Source organism: Chaetodon auriga, chromosome 10 (assembly GCF_051107435.1).
Source record: "Chaetodon auriga isolate fChaAug3 chromosome 10, fChaAug3.hap1, whole genome shotgun sequence".
NCBI lineage: Eukaryota > Metazoa > Chordata > Actinopteri > Chaetodontiformes > Chaetodontidae > Chaetodon > Chaetodon auriga.
This window is the reverse complement of record NC_135083.1, coordinates 21,199,652-21,225,107: the sequence shown is the minus strand read 5'-3', so window position 1 is coordinate 21,225,107 and position 25,456 is coordinate 21,199,652. Positions and strand designations below refer to the sequence as shown.

Here is a 25,456-nt window from a genome sequence, read left to right as displayed (position 1 = left end):
AAACAGGATGCCTTTCAGAGACAAATACAGCATACGCAGGTTTGGAGATTCCTCTGTGACAAGGCCAGGATATTATTTTGACAGAGTGCCCACGCTGTACTAACAGTTCCTCCACACGAAGACCTGGTGGAAGTTTCATCCGCCCTTGTGCACTTTTCCGGTGTTTGCCTGGCTCTCTTGTCATTGTGCAGAATTCAGACTGGAAAACATGAGGCGAGATGACAGTGGTGCCAAGTATATACAGTAAATTGGAGCTGATGAAGCAGATGGAAAGGGAGTGGGTGAAGAGACGAGAAGCCAAACTGTCTGAAAATATCCCAGAGAATGTCAGAGATCAAAAGGACAGGGATCAGAGAGCGTATATGAAAAGAGCAGGATGAAATGATGCCACATACACAGACACACAAACAGGCTGAAGCACAGCACAGTAATATCCTTTCTACAATCATGTGTTCACAAAGTGGTGATCCTCTCTTCATTTCCATGGAGCATTCCACATCTTTCCCAGTCTTTAGTTGCTCCTGCTGCATCAATCTCAGAATAAACATATATTTACAAAAATCAATAAAGCTGATGAGGTAAAACATGAAATATGTTGTCTTTGTGCTGTTTTCACTGGAGTACATGTCAAAAGGATTAGCAAATTATCACATTTTGTTTTATGTGAGTTTACATGGCATCCCAGGTTTTTTGGAATCAGGGTTGTATACAGTTGGGTTCAGTCCTGTATGACTCAGAGTCCATATCTCTCTTGCACATAAACAAGATCACAGAATCCTATTAAATTCCAGCCATTCCAAAAGCGATGGCCTTGTTCTATTGAAAGTGTCTCCTGCTGTTCTGTCTTTACAGTTGTGACCCTGTCACATTTCAAATCAATTTATTAACCACACAGCATTCAACAATGGCGCTGTCTGTTGCTGTCTTTGCCATTGGCAACATCTAATCAGTTTCCAGTGTGCTTCCACCACCATGTCCTTGAGAGAAGCTGTTTCCTTGAGTTGCGGGCAGGCAACTGTCCTCATTGTTATGAAGGCCTACTGTCATCCAGCATCTGAGAGAAAGTGGCAAGTGGCAGACGGTCATAGATGGACCTTGGAACAACTCTGAAGAGACTGATATATGCATGAACAGAAGGCGAACAAATTAAAAATGAATATTATGGCTATACTATTCAAAGTGTGTCACATGTCAGAATAACCTACATTATGAAAAGTAAACCATTGTGTTTAATAACTGCTATAATCAGGGTTGTGCTACCAGAGCTGCTGAAAAATGATGCGGGACGAGAAAATAAATGTTACACTCACACCTACTGGCCAGTCGTTGTATTAACCCTGATTTTCGATTGCACTGGTTATTTCCTCTTTGTGCATTAAGTAGTGCTAATCAGTGAAAGCAGCGATTGGTGCCTTTGGTTTAGCCTCCAGCGGCACATAAGCGCTCATTCCTGGCGTACAGATGTCTAATTAATCAACAATATTAACTTACGTATGAAAAACGTTACAAAACGTTTCAATCGTGAATACACCCCTGCCCTGCTCTAAGTGTACGTGGAAGTTACGTCACGCAAAAGTTGCAAACAAATGATGCTTTCAAGTACAGTCGAAAATATATACATTAATGTTATAACAACCACGTACATTACTTAAAAAAAAATTGTTTGACAAAGGATGCTGCATTTTCGCGACAACAGCGATATACACAGCAGGTTTCCCAAAGTAAGTAAATCATATTAACGAGCGTGTTTCTGTACATTTCTCCTCTACATTTAATTAGTACACATCAGCGCTGTGCGGGTTGACAGTTAACAGCAAAACATCAACAAGAAAGGATTCTGCTGCATTTGGTGCTTTAGGAGAATATTTAACATCGCTGGCGTTTAAACGTGTGAATGTCGCATTTACGTGGTAGTGGGCAGATGTCAGAGCACAGAATGAACACGTGAAGGCAACAAAAGTTCAGTGAACAGAGTTGAGACATCTTTGGCCATGGAGGAAAAACAGAGCAGTACGGACACCAGTTTTGCTCCAGGTATTATGTAGACTTTTATTATTAATTCCTGTGAGTGCGGCAGTAGAAGAAGTTATTAAACTGACGACGCTATGAGAAGTTAGCACTGAACCGTTAGCTAGTTCACCTCCTGAGGCTGCACGGCCACCATCAGCCAGCTGTATGTAGCTGTGTTGTTATTGAAATTCACTGGTTTTGGTTGTACCGGCTTTATTTTAAATTATAGCCAGTAGGACCGAGGGAAAACACGTGGGCCACACACATATTTTAGCAGCCTGTATGTTGAATTCAGGTCAGTACATCAGAGACATGACGAGAAGCACAAAGTTAGACTCCATTTAACCCAGTTTCGTCGGGCTATTTGCGGGAACAGAGCGACACGTCAAACTAAACAACGCTCAGAAATCTCCAAAGTCGCATGCAACATTTTCCTAGGTCATATTAACATATCTGCGGAATATGACATAAGACCTAATATCAATCAGTGGGCTCCTCTGCTAAATTCGGCATTCAGTATTTGAAATAAACTCTTCGTTGGTTCTTACACGTTGTGTACCCTCAAGTTCAAATACCATGTCCTTGAAGGATTTTCGCACTTATGATTAACGTGTCTTTAAAACGTGTCTTCATCTGTGACTCGTGTTTGGTTTCGTCTATGATGTGTCAGAATCAAACTGCTACCTTTAAGTTAATAATTAAGCTTTGTCCATTTATGTCACCTCAGACCCAGGGGGAGCAGGGACAACACCACGTGACCAGAGCCCAGAGGAAATGATCAGCAGGCAGCTGACGGAGCAGAGCCGCTTTGCTTACGCTGCTCTGTGTGCTGTTTCTCTGGGCCAGTTGTTCCCTGGACCTGAAAACAGGTAACAGAGTCATCAGGACACTGCGTGTGTGTGTGTCCTTCCTCGTCATATCAATGAAGTCATTGTGTTAAGAGGGCACTTGCTTTAGTTTCTTTCCTCTCATTCCACATAATATATTATGCAAGTGACTGGTGACTGATAAGATATGAATGTCTGTGTGGTTAACCATCAGACAGAGAGTATTTCAGCAGTCACACAGTGTAGAGGCAATGCTGGTCCTGAATACTCCTTTTGATTTGATTATATTTTCAAAACACTGGCTTCCATACACACTGACCTGAGCTCTCCTTAATGTTAAAAACTACAAGATCATTTGGACGTACACATTCTGCACACATCTGCACTCACAGTTTGAATTAAAGCACAAATGAAACATTTGTGAAAGCTCCTTTTTCATCTTCCACTGAATAACCACTTGGATGAATGACTTTTTAAACTAAACTGTGAATAATAAAGCTTTAACTGAACTGTTGTTTGACTTGCAATGAGCGGTTGTGTGTTTCTCAGTGGCTTCAGGGAACAATATCTGCAGGGCTTGGTTCGCTGGCTGGACCTAGATGAGTCAGTGATGCCGGTTATGGGAGCTTTCCTGTCAGGCCTGGGCTTCGAGGGCTCCGACACCTTCCTCTCCATCCTACAGGCCGAGCCACTGCTGGCTGCTGGGGCCACCCCCATCATACAGGTGTGTATCACTTAAATAGATGATGAAATGACATGAAACTGTCACGCACCGCCAGGGAAATTGGATTGTTGCAAAAGAAAATATAAATGTGATAAAGAAAATGTAGAATAGAAAGATAAGGGTTTTTGCAATGCAAATTAGTGCTAGAAAAGAACATATTAGGTCGGATTGTAGAATTGAAATAACTGCAGAAATACTCAGTATGCGATATGAAATAATAAGAATTACAGCAGAGAGGGCTGGAGCAGCCATTTATTATAATAATGTAGAGTGGTCATTATAATCAATCCTACTCAAGGTCATACTTTATTAAATATGTTCAGGCAAGCTTTATTTAATATGAAATGATTTTGTGGTTTGATGGCACTCTCATGATCACCCACTTTAACTTCAGGCTTTGTTCTCTGTTCTTTGTTTTTCTGCCTGGTTTTCTACACACACACACACACACACACACACACACACACACACACACACACACCAGCTGTTATAACCAGCTTTCACTTTCTGTTACAGGATCTGGTGTCTTTTTCTGTCAAAGACGGTAAGAATCCCTTGATGAGCTAATGACTGCTTGGCAGACTGAGTAGGATTTGTCAGCTGTGCTTTGTACACATAACATTCAAAGTTGGCCCCTCCCCGCGGTTCAGCCACCGTGGTTGCCAGAGCACAGCCCACTGTACCACCTGCAGCCTTCACACCTTGCATGCTGTTATTGGCTGGGGGCTGCACACGTATCGCCTAAAGGTTGACACCCAGAAACATCCCGAACACAACAGAACAAGAAAATACGGACCAGGGTCGATACAGACGCCGCCACACACTTCTAGTGGGCCATAAGTGATGATTGAAAGGGATTATATCCATTGTTTCTTTAAAAAAAATTGTACTCATTCTGCTTTTAAGTTGGTGTAAACTATTATATGCATGTTACTTTATGACTTTCATGGTCTGTCGTGTACTCAGGCCAATATGACGCCAGAGCGAGGGTTCTCATCCGTCATGTCAGCTGTCTGTTGCGAGTCTTTCCACAGCAGCAGGAGGAGTTTGAGGAAACGCTGGGAGAGAAGCTGAGGGATGGAGGAGAGGAGAGCGAGTAAGCTATGGTTGGATGGTAGAAAGCAATCTTCTAAACTTTAAACCTCAGTTAATTTAAAATGCCGAGTGGTAGTACATTCTGTCTTTTTTTTATCTTGTGCATGTCAGACTGTTTAAACAACACAAGCACTGTGCGTGGCAGTCACACCTGTATCCAGCATGACAGCATGAGAATAGATGTGCGGCATAAACAAACAGCTTACTGTTTTCAAGATACCATTTTAAATGCACCAAAACAGCCATTTGACATTTTTGAGAGCCAATGAATATTTCAACTAATACAGATGCTCTGTCTGACTCTGCATCTCCATCAGAGAGGAGTCGTCTCGGCGGCAGAGGAGAGAAAGAGGGCGAAAGTTACGACGCTACCTCCTCATTGGACTGGCCACCGTGGGCGGAGGAACTGTGATTGGTGATTTTTCCGGCTTCAGATTGCTTTGGAAAACTTTAGACGGGCATTTGAAACATCTTGTTTCTGATGTGGACGCCCACGCATCAAGTTTGCGTCTTGCATCAGTTCACAACACACTGTCAAAAGTTGCATTTTCCTTCTGTAGAGTTAACTTTTCAGGGAATTGCGTCACCTTACACATATCAGCACTGGCAAGCTTTCTTTCTGTACTGACTGCACTCTTTGTGCCTTTGCCAGGTGTGACAGGTGGGCTCGCAGCCCCCTTGGTGGCAGCAGGAGCCAGTGCTGTGCTGGGAGCTGGAGGGGCCGCTGCTCTGGGCTCAGCCACTGGCATTGCAATCATGGCCTCACTGTTTGGAGCAGCAGGAGCTGGATTGACCGGTAAGATGTGATCGTGTGCAGAAAGACTACTTGATTTTTCTCTCGGCTGCCTTTATTTCATTTTCATACATTGTCTCTCCAGGCTATAAGATGAATAAGTGTGTTGGGGCGATAGAGGAATTTGAATTCTTGCCACTGAGCTCCGGGAAGCATCTTCACCTGACGATCGCAGTGACAGGTTGGCTCTGCAGTGGTAAATACAGTAAGTGTGGCTTCTGCTGTCTACACTACAACCACTTCCAATATCCAGAGTAGGTGATGGCCATATGGATTAATCATCTATCATAGTATGTGTAATTTAATTATTTGTTTGTGGCATAATATTTTGCATTCAGAGGTATTAATCTTCAGACATCATGGCATGATAACCACTGAATTTAACCCTACAGCGACGCTGGACATGCACAATGTGTGTAATGAAATCAGAGCAAATCCTTTCACCTTCCAATAGCTGTCTGTATCACGGCAGTTAATCCTGTATAGTTCAGTTTACAGCAAACTGGATGAATTACAGCTCTTTTCTCTTTATTTGAACAAAAATCTGCATACAATGTTCTCAAACTATACCAGTAGAGCATCCGCCTGAGATTAGACAAACAAACCACTTAAGTTTTGGTTTTACATAAAACCATGCAGCTCTCTGCCCCCACTAAAAAATGCGCTGGGTTTTACACAAGCTTAATACCCCTTCACATACAATGGTCCCAAAACACTTCACTTACAAGTGCTGCTTAGTGGTTTCCTTACATGAAAATGCAACTGCTGTCTTCCAGGTTCGTTCCAGGCTCCATGGTGCAGCCTGGGTGAGTGTGGGGAACAGTACTGCCTGGTATGGGAGTCACGTTTCCTCAGGGATCTGGGCTCAGCCATGACCTCTCTGTTGGATGGGCTGGTCAGCATGGTGGCCCAGGAAGCGCTCAAGTACACGGTGCTCTCAGGTAAGACGGCCACGCACGAAGTGCTCAGTCAATGCTGTTGCATTGGTGATGAGTGGATATCTGTTAAACAGTCCCGTCTTATCTAGCCATTGTCCTTTTGTTGCACTGACCCTTGCACGCACTGATGTCTTTTACTCCATCACACTGTGCAGGCATCGTGGCAGCTCTGACGTGGCCTGCGTCTTTGCTGGCAGCAGCCAGCGTCATTGACAACCCTTGGTGTGTTTGCCTGAACCGCTCAGCTGAGGTGGGGAAACACCTGGCACAGGTTTTGAGGAGCAGACAGCAGGTATTTGTACTACCTCTTACCTCTGTTCTTGATTGTACTCCCTAGAATATTACAACAAAACCTAAATGACATGCTGTATTTACTCATCTGAAATATTAGCCTACACTCAAAGAGATAATTGGCTGCATTCAGTTAACACAAAGAGGATGACAGCTTCTTCAGAATTCTGCATCTCTTCTCTTTCTCTCTGTATTTGAAGGGGAAGCGGCCCGTCAGTCTCATAGGTTTCAGTCTTGGGGCCAGAGTTATCTACTACTGTCTACAGGAGCTTGCAAATGACCAAGGTATTCTGTGGATACACCATATTTTGATGATGAATTGGAATTTGATCCGTATTTCCTTGTACTGACTTGCAAACCAAAATTCATTGATGAAGCAGAGTAGAAATGCTATAACGATGGCCCTAAATAATAAACATTTAAATGAGGTTAGAACTAATCTAAAGGAGGTTCTCATTGTTCTTGTTATTCCCCAGGCAGTGAAGGAGTAGTGGAGGATGTAGTCCTGTTGGGGGCCCCCGTGGACGGCTCTGAAAAGGCCTGGGAGAGAATGACCAGGGTGGTGGCTGGAAAAATTGTGAACGGCTACTGCAGGTAGGAACAGAGCTCCATCCTGCAGTATGCATGGAGTAAAATGTTTGCAGTGGATGCTTACAGTGGCTTATTTTTTAGCCATTATATATTCGAGGTCCATTGTTTTGGCTGCAGTAGACATGGAAATGTCTTGACAGCAGGATACATAATTTAATTATTTCATGAAATAATGACTTTCTGAACTGTCCACCTATCAGAGGGGACTGGCTCCTTGGCTTCTTGTACCGAAGTTCAGCTGCACAACTGTCTGTTGCTGGGCTACAGCCAGTCAACCTCCAGGATCGGCGCATCATCAATGTGGATCTTTCCTCCGTGGTGAGTCACAGCTTGTATTTAAATTAGGCCCACTAAAGTTTTCTTATTGAATAGTCCCTCAAGTACGTATGAGCTGAAGATTGTTTAACATCTCAAGGTTTTCACCTCTTGTGAAGAGTCACGTGCAGCAGTCCCCTCAAACTGATGTTCTCATGCAGAAAAATGTCATGTTTGTTTGTTAGATCAGAGCCTGTGGAATAATGTGAGGGGTCCTTGACCAACCGATGAGAGGGTACACACAACTGACACAATCCCACCCGACTGAATACATACTCTCCACAGTAGACAGTGACTGCAGCTAGTCTTGCAGGCTCGTGTCTCTGTTGGTTGTGAAGGTTATTGATTTCAAAGAGGATCCATTAGCTATACTTTTGCAGTTTTTAGGTTTTGTAAAGAGGCCATTGTCCACAACTGAAATCATATTTTCCTTTCCTCGCTGTGAATCTTACCGTGTCTGTAGGTAAGTATGGATTGTTTTTTGACCACTTGGGGGCAGCAGAAGAGGCTGTACGCACAACACTGACTGACTGTCACCATGTAAGGTTTCATGGCAAACATGATGTTAGCAAGCAGTTGCCTATTTACACATCCAGGAGATACCGAGTTTTTTTGGAGTACCACTCTCTGTTTTGGTCTTCACCAGCTATTGAGGGACATACCTGGCTCTCTTTCGCTACTAAATGCTCCACTTTGCTCACCAGCTAGTCTCTAACTGTGTCTGTCTGGTCCAGTGGGTTTAGCAGAGCCTTCCCACTGTCAACAACCGTCTCCTACCACTGGAAATGAGGGTAATGAGAGCGGTGAGAGTGAACCAAAGCAGAAAAGTTGTGCGTTGTAAAACCAAAGCAATGAGCTGGAAGACACTAAAACACACTGCAGAGCTGACAGAAAGTGCACAGTTTGACTATACATAGTCACATGACCTATTGTTACAGGAAAAATATTAACTTTCAACAAACACCAAGCTGGAGATTTTTGGAACGAGTTGTCAATTTTGTAATGAATACAGAAAAGCACGAGTAAAGTGTTAGGAGATACATTTTTATGTACTATTATTAAATACAGAGGTTTTTTTTTTAAAGACAGTTGCATTTGAAAATTAGATTAAAAGCTGAGAAAAGAATAAGGCCTCTGCTCGTCAGTTTCAGGTCCCTTTCTGCCACTATAATGACTCCACGTGAGCCCTCACACGCAGTACTGGTCATTGTAGTTGTTTTGTTGAAGTATCAGAGGTTTCATTTACATTTCACTCAGCTGAACATAAAAAAGAAAAAAAGTATAAAGATACTTGACACATGTGAAGCACCGTACACTATATAACCGTTCATGTTATGTGAGGAATAGGAAAATCTGCTGTACAGAGAAAATATGAGAAGATTTGTACAAAGTAATAATCTTTTCCTTAAAAAAATGTATCATTTACAAAGAAATCTGTATTTTTATTTAGTAAGAGACAGTAAAACGTGTTTGTGCTTCCCAGGTGAACGGTCATTTGGACTACATGCGTCAAATGGACACTATCTTGGTGGCAGTAGGAGTTCCCACCAAAGAAGTCCCAGGAGCCTCTTTTGCGCTTCCTCAGCCTGTAACAACTAAAAAGGGGACAGTGGACATCCCTGACCAAACCCCCAATGAGCAACAAGTGACTGAGACCCAAGTTCAAGCTGAGGAGGCTCACACAGAGGAAAGTAGAGACATGAAAGACATGGCAGAGACAGAGGAGACAGGTGACGGTTGGGATATCCCTGATATTTCAGACCTTCTGGACTCATTGAATGATACAGAATCAGAGGGTGTCAGGAACAATTTGCCACTGATGTCTGAAGAGCATGCCGCTGAAGACGCCACAGCCTCTGCTCCTAATGCCCCGTGTGACGGCGTGGAGGAGGCCGACCGTGACGATGAACAGATATCATGGAGCTGGGATGATAAGCACTGGACTATAGAGCACACACACAGTAACAAAGGCCAAAGCCAAACTTGTAAAGAGCATGTCACAGGACCAGCTGCTTCCCTGTAAAATCTCATCTTCTCAAGTTGTTTTCAGCATCAAAGCTTTGTTGGAGAAAATATTCATTCCGTTCTCAACACACTGACATGCCAGAGACGGCAGCCTCAAGTGAGAAGCCCCTCAATTAACTGCCTTGTTGAACCACTAAATGGTGCTTTTAGACTATTGTATTAATTTAATAACAACTTAGAATTTTGTAAATGAAGTAGATTTTTTACAGACTGTAAATAGCGTAATAATTTATTGGCTGAGCTCCCTGTGAGATCAAATGCCTGTAAATATCACTTGTGTGCTGCAGGTTTTAGAGGATGGTGCCAAATAGGTGACGTGTTCGTTGCTCTCGTCCTTGTTATTTCCATCTGTTGGTTTGGGTGCTGTGGATATTACCACGGTGAATTGAATTCCACCAGGCTGGGGGCAATTCAGTGAATGTGTCTTCTTCAAGGCCTTTCTTTTCTCTGTTCTATCAACGTGAAGCGCTGCCTTGCAGAGAGTTAAATTACATTGTGTACTGGCACTGATAATTGGAAATAGTCTCAACCCTAACTTTTTGTGTTCGATAATGCAATATTTCATTGAGCCGACTGAACTTATGTGGATAGACATTTTTTCTGTAAACATAAAGATTTTAAATCTGATTCTTCCTTATTTCTCTGACGTGGAAACCTCTTAAAGGCTTCACAGGTAACATTTCCGCATTAAAATGTTGAAAAATGACCAGACCTAGGTTATATATGTTGTTGAGTTGTGTACTTACATTATCCAAATATTTCCAACAATGTTCAGACCCAGAGAAATGTAATTTTATTCATTTGATCGCCTGTCAATGGCATCATTACCACCTCTAGCTGCTATAACCCCCAGGGAAACACAAGAAACACCAGGTGATACATCAGAGAGTGATAAAGGAAGTCAGGGGACTAGCTAGCTAGCTTTGATTACTATTGTTATTATTGCTCACTCTGATGGATCGCAATTACTCTTTTTCATCTGCAGTGGTGGTTGTTGAACAATGAAGACTCCCATGATCCCACGCTACTTCACAGCATCATCAAACTCCATCTTTTACTATTGTTTTGATCGAGAGCGGCAGAAAGTACACATTGTGTGCTCAACACATGGCGAGTAAATCATCATGAGTACTTGCCTTGAAGCACTTTTCCACCATCACCCCTGACATAACATACTGGCTGATTTTATTTCCATAATTGCTATTCAGTCCAGGGTGTCGACCTGATTGGGCAGAAGCAGAGGCAACTCGATGCCAGCGTGCTCGGCGTCCAACAGGTTGACAGCATCAGTGGCAGTGGCAGGTGGGTGGGTGGGGTCAGAGGCCAGGGGAGAGGTGGGGTTGCTGGCGAGGTTAGGCTCCCCTGAGTTGCGGAGAGAGAGGGAGAGCGCCGGCGAGGGTCTTCTTGTTAACCGCGACGAACAGCACGGCAAGAGCCTCCCCAGAGCTCGCTTGAAGTCTCTCATGAACAGCGGGTAGATGATGGGGTTTATTGTGCTGTTGCAGTAGCCCAGCCAGGTGATGGCGTCGAAGAGTGCAAGGGGGACGCACTCACACACTGCCTGAATGAAGATGGTGGACAGAATTGCAGGCATTAAGGCATCAGAAGATCATTTATGGTAAAATGTGAAAATAATTGATAACAGAGACAAACAAGAAAATAAATACAGAGGAATATATTTTTTCATAGCAGTGTTTTTATGAGAGGGTCCCTGTTATTTGTATTGTGCACATTCACAAGGCAGTACCTGTTGCTCCAAAGAAGCAGATTTCAACAATGAATTGTTTAAAGTATCCAAACATGCAAAAGTTTTATGAGGAAGGAAACGAATTTAGTGCGTTCATTAGACGTCAAGGATACACAATGTGTAAATGTAACTTTGTTCAAAGAAAAAACAAAACAATGCACTTTTGATTTACGGCGGGCTGCGAATAAAAAACTAGAATGACCACCTCACGGTTTTATGCCTCCGCCAGCCAATCGCATTACAGTTTACTGTGTTTGTCCAGATTCATGCTTTGTAATATCTGTAATGAGGACTTTGAAGGACTTTGATAAAATGTAATGAAAGTAAATTTCTTCACAATGACCTCAACCTTTGACCTTTCTGTCAAATTTGAAGTAATATTCCCTCAAAGCGTTCCTGAGGTATAAAAATATTTATTTATCTACACCCAGTAATGTATTTATTGATCCTTATGGGCAAAATAGATATTTATTTAATATAAATTTATAGTTAACGTTTATTTATTTCCATCCAAAAACAAAGGATGAGTTATGGGAAAACTCGAACCTAAAACAAAAATACATTTTTAAATGTAAGAAATACAGAAAGCTAGAAATACAAAAAAAATTTATTTAGTGCCGCTTAATGCTTTTTGGCCCCATTTCTATTATTTTTGAATTCATTGACAAAAGAAGATAGATTTTCTCTCTCACTAATCAAAGTTGTCCATCTCTGTCTTTCTTTGGGAACATCTAATTTTCCCCCCAAAAAAAGAACCTGCAAATACATTTGTGTGCGATCTTTAAAAACACTGACGTGGAACATAACCACAAGGTTCAGAGAAGGACAGTGAAGGAGGAGACAGCTGTTAGAGGAGCGCTTCCAATATTATCAAGATGAGACGGGGAGGCGGTGGGAAAAGGACGGAGAGGAGGGGTGCGTTTCACACACCACATTGGGTGTGAAAAGGAAGGAGAGTGCAGACACAGTCAAGTCTCTGTGCTCTATGTTATGCAGGGGAGAAGCGAGAGGGCACAGATGGGAAATCAAAATGACTGGATCATTGAAAGCTTGAAAAACAGGACAAGTGTCATTACCAATTTAGATTAAGCTGTTTTTGACATTCATTTACTCTTCGCCGAGGTTTTCTCGTGGCCACCGAGGTTTGGTCGCTGACTAATGAGCATGTGTGCTCTCAGTCTAATCAAAGCAAAATCAACAGCTTAAAGAGAGTACCAATTATAAATGGTACTTTGGTGTGTTGTTTTCTGGGTTTTGGAATGAGTCAGCCACACGGAGCTGAAATGCCAATCTATTTCCTCGTTGGATAGCTTGGAGAGGCTGTGACGCCAAGGCTGGCCAATACAAAAATAGATTGGTATCCAAGTGTTTTTTTTTTTTTTCTTCTTTTTTTTTCTTTTGCATTTATTTCACACTGTTTTAGTGTGCATCCCACATATAAATTTATGAGAAAACTGACAAAAAAAACTCTGAGTCACAAATACAAACAAACTCAGGCGAGGGAATTTTTCAATCTTACAATGAAGAAAGAACACTTGCCAGCTGTTGGCCCCTTCCAGCTCATGTGATCACGTATCAGATGGGTGCTAATAGTTGCATCAATTCATTATATGTGTGCTAGAATCAGTGTCTGGTGCCTCTACTGACCTGAGCCATGTTGGTGATGAAAAAGGGTAGCCAAGCGCTGAAGAAGAGCCCCAGGAGGACTCCCAGAGTCAGACTGGCCTTCAGCGCCCTCCGACCCTGCCTGTGAGCCAGACGACGCTCGCTGTTCACTGATGGCTGTGCACAGTACAGAGCATTGGACATAGTCACTCCTAGAATCATACATACAATGTAAATCTCCCTTGCCTACATTCATATTTTGAAAAAAAAAAAAAAAAAAAAGTCCGGGCACCTCATTATGGCCATTATGACTTCGTAATCATTTATATTGGCCTCCTTTATGCATTTAATTAGTGGCTTGCATGAAGCTGTCCAGCTTTTTAACAAAGGTTATGAATTAAATTAGAGCAATTGTTCATCATTTTAGGAAAGTTACATGAGTAGATCGATAGCACTCTCATGTCTGTAGCCTAAATGTGAAGCTAAACCAAGCAGCCAGTCAGCCAGTCAGCTTAGCTTAGTGCAAAGACTGGATACAGTAATAAACAGCTAGCCTGGCTCTTCAAGGTAAAAAAAAAGAAAAGAAAATCCTCCGACCAGCATCTCATTTGTTTAATCTATAGAACAACTTAAGTCCATGAGGAGTTGTGCTGTAGCTATTCTTGGGTGTGAAACCAAACTTAATGGTTTTACATCATCACTTGCATACTGATTCAACAAACACGATATGATATATTAATAACTGAGATTTTAATGTTACTGGTATTTTTTTTTTTTTCTTTTGACAACAGCCAGGCCAGCTGTTTGCCCCTGCCTCCAGTTTTTATGCTAATGTAGGCTAATCATCTGCTGGCTGAAGCTCCATAGCTAACACACAAGAACATGAGCACCATCGATCTTTTCATCCAAGTAACTCTCTGCAAGAAAGTGCGTTTGCCAAACTCCTAAACGCTCCTGCTTTAAAAATTGATCAAATACAAACACTGAATATTTTTCTCCTCCTTAAGAATATTTATTGTAAAAAATCATTTTCTGAACACCTTAAACGTCACTGGCGGGTGGCCGGTCATTACAACCTCATGCTGTGAAACGTTGAAACCCAGAGAATTTGATTTTAAATTTCACTGGCTTAATTTTGTGAGAATGTATAAAATGATGCATAATGCATGTAGAATGTTTCCATCTGATGGAGCAGCTATGAAAGATTTGAATATCACACTTCAGCATCACTCGGCATCAGTGCTGGAATAAACTGATACAGAATATTCATGATGAATGGAAGAATGAGATGATTTCAAAGCTACGTAATAGGAAAAATAGAAAACCAATCCTTCAGGGGTCACAGTTCACCAGATTTTTTGGCTCGTTTCTTGGGAATTCATTTAGAATTGGCGGTTGTGGAGTGTGCGGTTTTACTGCCGGCATATGTGACAGACGATGTGGCTGTGATCCTTGCAGACATCTGACACACTGTCTGCACCTTTCCCTCTAAGATTTCTGAGCAGGTTTGCAGCTCTTCCCTGTCAATTGCTCTCTACATTTCTTTTATACACTCTAGGTTTTAAGTAACTGAAGAGGAAAACATTTTTCACCTCTATGTCATGTAGTTGGTGCACAGTTACTTCTACATTAAGACTGCATCACTTACAAAAGTTTACAGCCTGATAAGGACGAATTATGACAAGTAAAATCTCCCTGTCCTTGCAGACAGCAAGTAAACAATACATGCACAAATATTTGTGCAGCATTCCTTTATTGGTTTATGTTCTTGTTCTCTATAGGTTCATGTTCAATCATGTACACTACACTCAAGCATCATCCTTTGACATCACAACAAGGCACTTGCCATGTCGACGGATTCCTTTATCGCTAAAGAGCTTCACTGGAAAGGCTGTAGGTGCATCCTACTGCAGCACCACAACACAAGTATCCAACAGTACATGCGCAAAAATCCCTGTTATTTTATTGGTAGATGAAAATGTTTTCTGCAATGTTGAACACAAAGAAGTTTGCACAAAAAACAAGTCAGACGTGCTTTCAGATATACTTCCAAACTAGGTCAACTCCAAGGTACTTTTAAAATTACACACATCAGGACAATCAAGTGGCTCTAGACTCAGATCTTTGATTAGGCTGCATGGCAGGCAAAAAGGCTTTACATGTGAACTGTATGGTGGCCTATAATCTTAAAAATAAAATCTCCAGGGTTATAATTGCTGCACTCATGATATGAAACTTTGGAGTGGATTTCAACAGTATAATTGGCATTTTAAGGGGTGTAGGTATGAAGAGCATTATGTAAAACTTTAAAAACGTCAAGGAAAAGGCAAGCTTGAGAACTCTCACAATAGATGGACAACTGTAATTTGGTTATTATATTTGTGCTACCTTCTCCACTCACAGAATCGCCCTTTTCAACTCCTGCTCTCATTAAGGTCGTGTCTACTTAAAAGTCTGTCTGCCATTTTAACATCACCACTAATTTCTATCTTTATTCTTCAGTATTTTACTCAATACTCAGACTGAGCACCCTCAAGTATATATCTCAAGTAGCTACAGCATCTGCCCCGGCTGGTGTGTTTTACTGTTTGGTCTCTCTTCCTTACCGGTACATTTTGTGAAACAGGAGGCTCCTGGTGACTGCAGTCATCTCCGTCCTGCTGAGCTTGCCCTGCTGCTACTCCAGGTGAAGGAGGCCTGGAAGGTTCCCCAAGAGAGGGATGTGGGTGTGGTGGGTGGCTCAGTGCTGCGACCCTCTTCGCTTGCCTCCGCGCTGCCAGAAGGATCCGACAGTAGGTGAAACAAATGGCGCTGGAGGGCAAAAAGAACGTGAGTACAGATGCCACCAGGGCAAAGGGCAAGGTGACCCGCAGGCGGCACTGGAAGGAAAGGCCTCCCGCCGGTGAGAGCTGAAAGTAGGACGCTGGATACTGTGTGTCAGAGTAAGAGCTGATGTTGCTAATGCTGACCCCAGGAACCAAGGAGTGTCCACTCTTGTGACCTAAGCTGTGCCATTTCATCTCAATGGGCAGGAATGAAGCAAGTGCTGCCAATCCCCAAGCTGCTCCTACCAGGAGCAACGCCCGAGGTGGGGTCATCCTCTGCTTGTAGCGTAGCGGTGAGATGATGAAGAGGTAACGATCCAGGCTGATCACACACAGGTTGAGGATGGACGCGCTGCAGCACATGACGTCAAAGCAAAGCCAAATCGGGCAAAAGGCAGGCCACAGCACCCAGGCCCCACACAGCACATTGAGCATGGCTGGCGGCATGACCACCAGTGCCACCATAAGGTCAGACAGGAACAGAGACACCAGGAAGCAGTTTGAGGTGCAACGCAAAGAGCGATGGGCAAACACCAAAGCGATTAGCAACATGTTGCCACAGACTGTCATGAGGATGATAACCGTCAGCATGAAGGCCAACAACCATGGGCCGCTGCCAGTGATGTTCCAAGCACTGGTGGTGGTGGGGGAACTGCTGTTGTAGATTCCCACAGAGTTAGACAAGTGAGAGTCTGCCATGGTGCTTTTCGGCAACAATCAATGAACCAGCTCCTGAAGGTTCCTCCTCAGGCACCACCATGAAATGTTGAAGAACCTCAACCAGTTAATCTTTGTAGCCAAAGCTCTCACTTTAGGGCCATTGTTGGACAAAAAGAAGCCGCGACAGTCTTGTGTCGAGAAGCCATCCAACGCTCTCCCTGTCAGGGTTAATCGGATTGTTCTCCATGGGCAAATATCTCCATCTCCCTTTGGCAGGAATATATCCAGTTGCCCTGGGATTACTTCCACTGCCACCAGTATAGTGTACAAAATCAACAGCACAGTTTCACTCATCTCTCCATCCTGGCCAGCATGTCCCTGCTTCATCCACGGCTAAGAGCCAGAATGAGCCATTCGATGGCTGACAGAGGCTTTCGAGGCAGCATGTCACAACGATGACAGCCACTGGAGGAGGGCACAAAGAGATAAGCTCGACAAGACATACGAGAGCTGTGTCGGTGAGAGGAACTACTGAAGATGAGGAGAACAAGGACCCATTCTCAGAATTATGCCTCACCTCACAGAAGTGGAATTGTACAGCTTCCGCAAGTCCTTTGCCGAGCTGGAGCTCTGCTGTCTTTCACAAGTCCTTTTATTCTGGGAGCGTAGGGGAGCCGAAACCAACACAGAAATTGTGCAGCAGTCATTTGTAAGCAAGGCTCTGTTCATAAGTGCTCTACAGGTATCATGGTCCTTGTAACGCTGCCTTTATATCCCCCGCTCCTGTTAATCCCTTTGTCGGCCACTCCAGCGCGCCTCCCAGCCAGAGCGCACAGCTTCTGAGAAGGAGCATGTCAAAGCATGGAGCTGTTAATGCATGACCATGCACAATCACAGCCAAGAAATGCTAATTCTACATCATAGGAGCTGGTGTGGGTGGTCTTTTTCCATGTTTGGTCATGGTGTTTTTAACTACTGAGGTACAAGTATTAGAGCATTTCTCTTAGGCATTGTAAAGATTTGATGAGCTATTTCTTTAAAGTTAGGTCTATTTACAAAAGCGATTGAATTTTTTCATTTAACCTGCTTTTTGTTTTCTTGTTAATGTGTATGATTTATAGACGCCATGTGTCAGATCTCTTAGAGGAATGATGTTTTTATTGTTTTTAGAACAGGAGTAGTGAGGTCCATTGTATCTATAAAAAGATTTCCCCTCTCTGACTTTTTCATGCTTTAATGATTTTCAAGACTGAATCACGCTGGATATAATTGAGGTTTCTTGCTCTTCCATGCCTGCTTGGAAATGTTCTTGTATCCTTCCCAATTCAATAACCTTGTCTCAGATTTGTTTCAAAATTGTTTGATCCTTTTTTGAATCCCTGATGCACTTTTTGACACTCTGAATCTGGCCGCACCAGTCACGATGGTCTCGGTGCATCAGAGGAAAGGGTGTGAATCTGTCAATCATTTTGCATGTTAGAATTGTGCCTATTTTACATACATTTGTGAAGCTTTATCTTCATTTTCCCATTGGTCTTTATTCCTGTTGGTTATTTTAAAAAATCCCAAATGCTTTCCCTGCAACTCGGTGGTCAAAACAATGAAATGTGAACATTTTTGCACAGGCAAAATCTCAATTTTTCATTAAAAGCCACATATACATAATTTACCTTTAGGTGCCAGTTCATCAACAGTACATTTGGGTCAAAGTTCCTGAAAAATTTTTCAGTGATATATTTACCACTGGTGAATGAATACACATTACCCACCCTAACAACTATCATCACGTATTCCTACATTACTCCCAACCCAGACTATGACATGATGATAATTATTCATTTCCCAACAGCAGCACTTGAATACTAAGTAAGAAAAGCATTAATGGGGTATAAAGTCCTGTGCACTCCAGCATTTCAATAGCCTTGCCAAATACTAAACAATATGCAAAGCTCTCAATTTTCATGCGCCCTCAGAAATGACTAATCTCCAGCACTACGCCCGTCATCTGCCACATCAGATCAGCTGCTGCCAACCTTCTGACCCCCTCTCACCCACACCAAGCCCACCACCTTATGGAATAGCATTTGCATTGCAGTCCCCACCTTCCTCCAGCACACATTTCAGAAAATCACTCCCACTCACATTCAGAAATAAACTGAAAACCCACCTTTTGAAAGCTGCATTAGCATTGACTCCTATTACTCCCTCAAGTACCACCATTACTGCTTGGAGTGCATGAAATATAATCTAGCTGTAATTCATGACTTACTGTTTTTTTTGTACTACTTAGTTCAATATGATATTAAATGGCTTTCATCCATTATGAAGCATTTGAGAAACAAAATGAATCACCGGGGTATTCTTTTTGTCATGATTATTTTATTAAATAAACACAGACTGTCCTGATCAGGCACATACAAATCAGACAGAGCCATACTGGGGATGGATAGTTCAACAGGGAGATACGGATCTAACTGCAGAACAGTGCAAATGGTGACGCTCCCAGAGACAAAACAAAACAAAGAGAACAAATTCAAAAAACATAAAAACGACAGTCCCTCGATGACTCGCAGCTATTACTCCTGTTAAAGAAAATAGAAATCAGTCACATAAATCTTGATTTACATAAACAACGACACAGGTTTGTTATTAGCTAGCGATAAGGAACTATTTTTGTAAGTTACTCTATGGCCACGTGTGTTTTATTGTACAAACAAACCTTTTCACTTCTGTGCTGCAAATAATGGGACCTCAGGTCGTTCTGACAGTTGGCGTACGCCATGCCAAGTCCCGCTCCTGAGCCGAATGAAATCGGCCACGTGTGCCCTACAAATGAAACAGGCACTTTATCTCTTACACAGAGACGCACTTCACAGTGTTATTAAAAACATACCAGAGATGGCGGGCGAAATCCTTTTCACACTATTGTTGTGACACCTTGTCGGTTTCTCTTTTTTTCCTGCACTTCACTTTAATATTCACTTATTCCTTGAGGACGGGTGTTGTTGATGCTCTTCCCACAACAAAACCACTAAATATTCTCAATTTGAAATACACTTTGAATTGAGTGTTCAGTTAGATAAGACTGCTGTTTAAAAATGAAAAACACTCAAAAGACTGTCATTGTGCAAAATGGAAAAAAAAAAGAAAAAAAAAAGTTTCACTGCCAGCAGTAGTCAACACTGCATGCAGCCACAGAGCGTCACTCCTTCCTGTGATCCTCTTGTCAAGGACCTCTGAACTAAATTAAAGGTTCATGGCGCAGTACAGCAACAATCCACTGAAACCACTTACGTTTGAAGAACAGAACAGAAAACACGATTCCTAACCCCAGCCCAGTACCTGGAATAAAAAGGGAGAATAAAAACACTATGACAATGTACCTTTAAATGACTGTTTAATGTATGCATACTAATAGGAATACATACTAATAACTGTTTAATTTACACAGCTATTGCATCATTTTTGTTTGTTACCATGCACTATGCACTACTCTCTGTAACTTGTCACTGGTGGGGAGTAAAGGACTGAGCCTATATTCTTCTCTGAAACTCTTAAATAATGTGGTGTCATTCCTCTCACTGTTTCAATTAACACCTGCAGTCTTTAAACACAGCACAGGGAGCCAGGCACCTTACTCCGGCAGTGTTCATGACATTGCACCAAACTCCATGCAAACAACACATCATTTAACGGTGCTTCGCTTGTTAGCAGTAGGTGCATGACTGAAGCATTTTTAGCGATATTCCGTGATCCGTTCCTCTATGATATCGATGATTCATCAAGCAACACCTCATTTAAATAAATGAACTCATCGTTAGCCTGCCCCCTGACACTATTTCTATCTAACGCCGGCAATGTTCGTTCTGGAAAACTGTGGAGTTGTAAGCCGAGACAACGGAAAGTTTAGATGGTATTGTGACATAGTATCGTAAATAAATGTTTATTAGTGTATTATATGTACGCCGAAGTCATTAATAACCAATACTCTTTCGTTGGACGTTTTAATTAATATCCTAACTCCTAGAATATTAATTAAGACAAATGTGTACGAATCGATAAGCGAGAAAGCATCAAGTTAACGTGAACATTTTCTGAATAGCGTTTCCACTTGGGTTTTTTTCCGACAACAAAATCAAAGGGAAACGCAAATACTTATGAGTAACGTCCGGTTAAATGTACCAAGAGTTGCATGAAACAACAGAATTAACCTAATTTTACCTATCAGAATAAATCAATCATTGATATCTGACTGGTCATTCAGTTGTCCTTTACAAGCCCTTTACGGCTAAGTCAGCTAGCGTTAGTTAGCCTCTCGCCCAGTCAATGACAGCTGTGGACTAACGTTAACGTTACAGTAAAACCTGCTTCTAATTTCTGTCCTTATTTTGGGACATTACAATGTCGTTACACGCAGAAGCCTTTGGGATATTTACCGAGTTTAATGGCACCGTCTGCCAGGCATCTGTCCCACTTTTTCCCCAGCTCCTTCTCAGACATGCTGAATATTAGCTTGAGCGTCAGGCTAACGTTAGCAGTGTCAAACGCCGTTCTGGTGCTGCTTTCAAGTGCTGTCGGAAATGTTCAATGATGGCAAATTGAATGCAGAGAAACGACCGAGTGACGAGGTGCAGAGGGTTTTATGCCGCCAGAGCTAAATGTTACTTTATCGATTCGATGTTGTTGATACTCTACATGTGAAAAAACACATATCCCGTGTGCGAAATTTCGTTTATGCCTGTTGACTTGAACGCAGCATTACGCCAATCTTTCAAACCTCGCGACGGCTTATATCCAAAACGGCTTAATGTCGCCATCCTGTGGTGAACAAGAGAATAGCCCAAATAGTAATTTACCTAGTGGGAAGTTCACATACACTTAGGTTGCAGTTGTTGAACCTGATTTTAACGAAAACACAAATCTCCTGTGACCAAATTGTAGGTTTGACAAAAAAAAAAAATAAATAAATTCACAAAGCACATTTTTTAATTGCAAATTTATTTTAAAGTTTCTGGATGAAATTTCGTTTGACACAAATCGATACACTGTTGTGAAGTCATTACAGCACGTTTGCCTCGTTAACACTGATTTCCTGAGATGACAATATACAACTTCTGACAACATACAGTGTGCAAGCATTTGACATCCATTCCACAAAAAAGTTGGCATATTTTGAAACTGTTACCATTAAATAAAGATGTGCCATCAGCTGGGACGATTGATAAATCTGCATCCAAATCTGAAAACTAGAAAACTGGTGTTTAACAGACATAATCAAAATACGAAACATGGAAATCATGTTATATATGAATTCTCCAAACAGACTAACAAACATATCAAATTCATAAAATGACAATCAATACGAATGATCCACTAGCACTCTTCAGCAGGCAAACTGTGTGAAACAGCCAAAGTCATCTTGTTTGCAGAGATTATCAAGCACAGACTCTTAAAACGGTGTAGAATACAAGTTGGCTTCTTAATGGATTTCAAGTGAACTCATAGCAGGGGTGGTTATGAGCATTTTACACATCGTGAGTGTGTGTGAACAGCAAAGGGGCACCAAAGAGGTAGAAACTGTGTCCTTGAAGAGTGAATATATCTTTGGCCAAAGATATATTTACATGTACTGTGTGTGTCTTAGCTCCCACTGAATTCTTGTCTTTGACAATGAAAGTCATAGTTTATGCGGAATTCACTCCAACACCACTGCAGTGATAATACACACATTGTTTGTATGAAAACAATAGCTTTCATCCAGATGTACCTACAGCTAGTGCTGCCTAGCATGTTGTGTGTGAGTGGCCGTCACTACAGAAAATATGCTGTGGTTTGACTGCATTCCATCTTATGTTAAAAAAAAAATAATAAGGTGGTGAACACGGGTGAAGAGATCATCGACCCTGACTCCTGGTCCTGAAGGTCTTGCTGCTCTAACCCCAGTTCACTCTGATGTTGCTGTCATCACTCATCAGGCTCTGGCTGAGGGGACTGTTGTTGTTGTGCTGCTGCTGCTGCTGCTGGCTGGCTGGTTTCTTCTCTCGCTGTCTTCACAGAGCTCTTGCTGATGACCAAGAGGTCTCGCAGCTCCTTGTTCTCTATCTGGACAAGACAGAATAATCATATATCGTTACCACTGGAACCATTTTCAGCCTGAACAAAATAATGCCCTTAATTAGCCATATCCTGTTTTACATGGTCATTCATATTCCTGTATGTATAATCATAACGGTATCCAGGTTTCTGATCCGCCTGCAAGTGACTCACAGTTTTTCACCATTGTTTACATGCAAAAAACATAACCTGGTGACTCCAAATTACTAGATATTGGATGGCAGTTAAATCTCAACAGATGGATATAATTAAACCTGTGCAAATAAAAGCAAAGCTGTCTGCATGACTACATATCACTAGAAGTAAGTGAGAAAATACTGTATATTGAAGAAATGAAGTACAGTATAAATGTGCATTATATCCAGATTAACAGATTTTATGAATATATATATAGACAGAAAGTGTAATCATGTATATTGCATGTGCACATATTATTCAGTATTTCTATAGGCGATATGTGCAAAAATGCAGGTTTGTGTGTATGTAAGAGATACAGAGACAGTATCACAGCACAGTTTTCAGAAACTGCTTCCCAGAAATCTGGATTCCCGAAGAAAAACATGTACAGTTGCTGTCGACTCTCCTGAAGCACTACGCTCACCTCTAACTGAGCGAGCCTCTCTCGGACAGAGCAGTAGTGCTGATCATCCACCTGCACTGCTCTTCTCATCACCTGGCCCATCTCGCATATCCGCTCCACCTGGCTCTGCACTTCCTGGAGAAGCGTGAGAAAGCGAGGCGTTTCTACAGATCACTGCGTATTTAACCGTATGAAACCATCCATTTGGCGAATGGCCGAGAATTTTAAAATGCTCAGACAGCCGGCGTACCTTCGCGTGGTCCTCGTGGAGGCTGAGCACAGGTTTGGTGTCCAGCTCCTTCTTCGCCATCATCAGCTGGAGCATCTGCTTGCGGTATCGACCCATGATCAACTCTAGTGCGTACTGGTGTTCTTCAAGAGACAACCACAGTTCTGCAGAGACAGTCATGAAAGGGTTAGCAAAGATATAAAACACCAGCCACACAATCAGCAGAATGGAGTGTAGAATAGAGGGTTTTTTAACCTTTATTCTCCTGTTGTAGTTCCTTGATTTGAGTGTTTTCCTGAGTCAGAAGGACATGAGGCTTGTATTTGGTCAGCTCCTGAATCTCTGAAGTGTCTTCTATGTGCTGGGAGGAGAGAGGGGGTGAAGGGCAGTGGCAAGAAATGATAAAGGATACAAGAACGAGTTGCTCCGTTTTAATATAAAAACCACGACATTATGGAATATCTAAACTTCAAAAACACATATCAATAAATAGCTGGGTAATGACGCTACAAGGATTTGTGCAAAGTCATTGATTTGTTTGTACATATATATTGTTCTAAGTTATATTTTCCATTTAAAGGTCCAAAATCACGTCAGTATGAAAAGTATTTTCTGACTAAAATCTCAGCATTGATAAATTGCGAAAATATCGAGTGGCTCCAAAGGAATGACTTCATGACATTCAGAACATCCAATCATTAGGACTTGAGGTTGAACTGGTTGGCCAACAGTTCCTTCTTACAGTTCCTTCTTTGTGTTTGTTAAATTAAATAAACACAAGGGCAAGCAAATAAAACAACAAAATAACATCTATTATCAGGAAGGAAGTGGGTGTCATGCAGGATATAAAGTGCAACTTCTATCAGTGGCTGCCATGCCAAACTCCATTCAGCAATAAGCGAATTTAACATGGTTGTGGTCATCTCAAACATCTTTAAGTAAACTGGCCATAGAAGGACCGCTTCATTTCTTCATGATCTCAGCAGTGGTTCACGTGTGTTTTGAAGGCAAAAGATTGTGGGATCATCAGGAGAAACACTTGTGCAGTAAAGTCTGCTTGTGTTACATTTAATCTGCACTGCTGGGGAAGTTCAACCAAGTCCTGTTTTACCAGTGCTCTATGTGTGCCACTGAGCAGTGCAGCTTTACATAACTATGCACATGAATGAGATCTCTCTGCAAATGTGTTGAGAGGCTTGTCCTTACCTTGTCTGGAAGGGCATTCCCCACCTCTCTCATGCTATGCACTCTCTGGCTGAGGGCCCCGGACTGCTCGATCAGTCCCTCGGCGGCTGTGTCGTGCTCTTTCAGCCTCTCGAGAAGGGTCCGGGCATCGCCCAACACTTTTTCTAAAGTGCAGGCCATTTACTGGAAGGTGGCAACCCCTGTATGCTACGTAAACAAGCTACTCCACACACCACCGGCCAGCTAGGTGAAAATACCTAGCAGTGTTAGCCTACGTTAGCTATCTAGCCCCAGCTAGCCGAGGCAACTGCAGTGCCTTTATAGCTACGTGTGCAAACTATAGTGCAGATCTTTCCAAATATTTGTCGGTGGACAAAATAAATGAAATACAAACGAATTAAAAACTTCTACTTCTACTCTATTTTGTTGTCAAGTCGGCCGTTTCCGTATGGCATTAAGAGATAACGTCACTTCCGTCGTCTTCTTCTTCTTCTTCTTCTTCTTCTTCTTCTTCTTCTTCTTCTTCTTCTTCTTCTTCTTCTTCTTCTTCTTCTTCTTCTTCTTGTATGGATATACCGCCACCCCTGGAGACTGAACTGAAGGTTTGTACAAAGATGTGGGACAAAACCTCAGGCTGGTTTGTAAAGTGAGTTCTTCAAATAGTCTAATTAACCTGACTTTTGTTTTTGGTTTTTTTTGGTTTTTTTCTTAGAGGAAGGTGCCGATAATGATTACATCGTCAACATGTCCTCTCCTTTTCTTTTCTTTTTTAACCTCTTAAGTTTTTAATGTTGTTTGGAAATTAAATCAGTTTAGTTAAGTTTATTTGAGACATAGAACTGAAGATACATAATGTTAAGTCAGAGTTGCAGTGTAACTTTCCTTGCGTCGTAATGAATTTG

The 25,456-nt window shown here is 42.1% G+C and overlaps 4 protein-coding genes across 4 annotated transcripts; 1 reads left to right on the top strand and 3 right to left on the bottom strand.

Annotated features, from left to right (window-relative positions):
* Nucleotides 1-1,960: 1,960 nt before the first annotated feature.
* On the top strand, nucleotides 1,961-10,235 carry tmco4 (transmembrane and coiled-coil domains 4). Its single transcript, XM_076740688.1, has 14 exons — nucleotides 1,961-2,034; nucleotides 2,738-2,879; nucleotides 3,387-3,561; nucleotides 4,078-4,105; nucleotides 4,528-4,657; nucleotides 4,974-5,071; nucleotides 5,309-5,452; nucleotides 5,535-5,654; nucleotides 6,226-6,390; nucleotides 6,543-6,679; nucleotides 6,879-6,963; nucleotides 7,155-7,272; nucleotides 7,470-7,587; nucleotides 9,068-10,235. Exons 1-14 carry the CDS (start codon nucleotides 1,992-1,994, stop codon nucleotides 9,605-9,607), a joined length of 2,043 nt encoding a protein of 680 aa, XP_076596803.1. The 5' UTR covers nucleotides 1,961-1,991; the 3' UTR covers nucleotides 9,608-10,235.
* A 144-nt stretch (nucleotides 10,236-10,379) lies between these two features.
* Nucleotides 10,380-17,289, bottom strand: htr6 (5-hydroxytryptamine (serotonin) receptor 6). Its single transcript, XM_076740693.1, has 3 exons — nucleotides 15,568-17,289; nucleotides 13,004-13,138; nucleotides 10,380-11,170 (listed from the first exon to the last, which is right to left on the bottom strand). The coding sequence occupies exons 1-3, from the start codon at nucleotides 16,483-16,485 to the stop codon at nucleotides 10,814-10,816; spliced, it is 1,410 nt and encodes a 469-aa protein (XP_076596808.1). The 5' UTR covers nucleotides 16,486-17,289; the 3' UTR covers nucleotides 10,380-10,813.
* Nucleotides 17,290-18,803: 1,514 nt separating this feature from the next.
* micos10 (mitochondrial contact site and cristae organizing system subunit 10) lies at nucleotides 18,804-21,031 on the bottom strand. Its single transcript, XM_076741386.1, has 4 exons — nucleotides 20,883-21,031; nucleotides 19,741-19,788; nucleotides 19,166-19,272; nucleotides 18,804-19,028 (listed from the first exon to the last, which is right to left on the bottom strand). The coding sequence occupies exons 1-4, from the start codon at nucleotides 20,944-20,946 to the stop codon at nucleotides 19,023-19,025; spliced, it is 225 nt and encodes a 74-aa protein (XP_076597501.1). The 5' UTR covers nucleotides 20,947-21,031; the 3' UTR covers nucleotides 18,804-19,022.
* A 402-nt stretch (nucleotides 21,032-21,433) lies between these two features.
* sike1 (suppressor of IKBKE 1) lies at nucleotides 21,434-25,053 on the bottom strand. Its single transcript, XM_076739988.1, has 5 exons — nucleotides 24,576-25,053; nucleotides 23,625-23,730; nucleotides 23,391-23,533; nucleotides 23,162-23,275; nucleotides 21,434-22,548 (listed from the first exon to the last, which is right to left on the bottom strand). Exons 1-5 carry the CDS (start codon nucleotides 24,732-24,734, stop codon nucleotides 22,411-22,413), a joined length of 660 nt encoding a protein of 219 aa, XP_076596103.1. The 5' UTR covers nucleotides 24,735-25,053; the 3' UTR covers nucleotides 21,434-22,410.
* Between the last annotated feature and the right edge of the window lie 403 nt (nucleotides 25,054-25,456).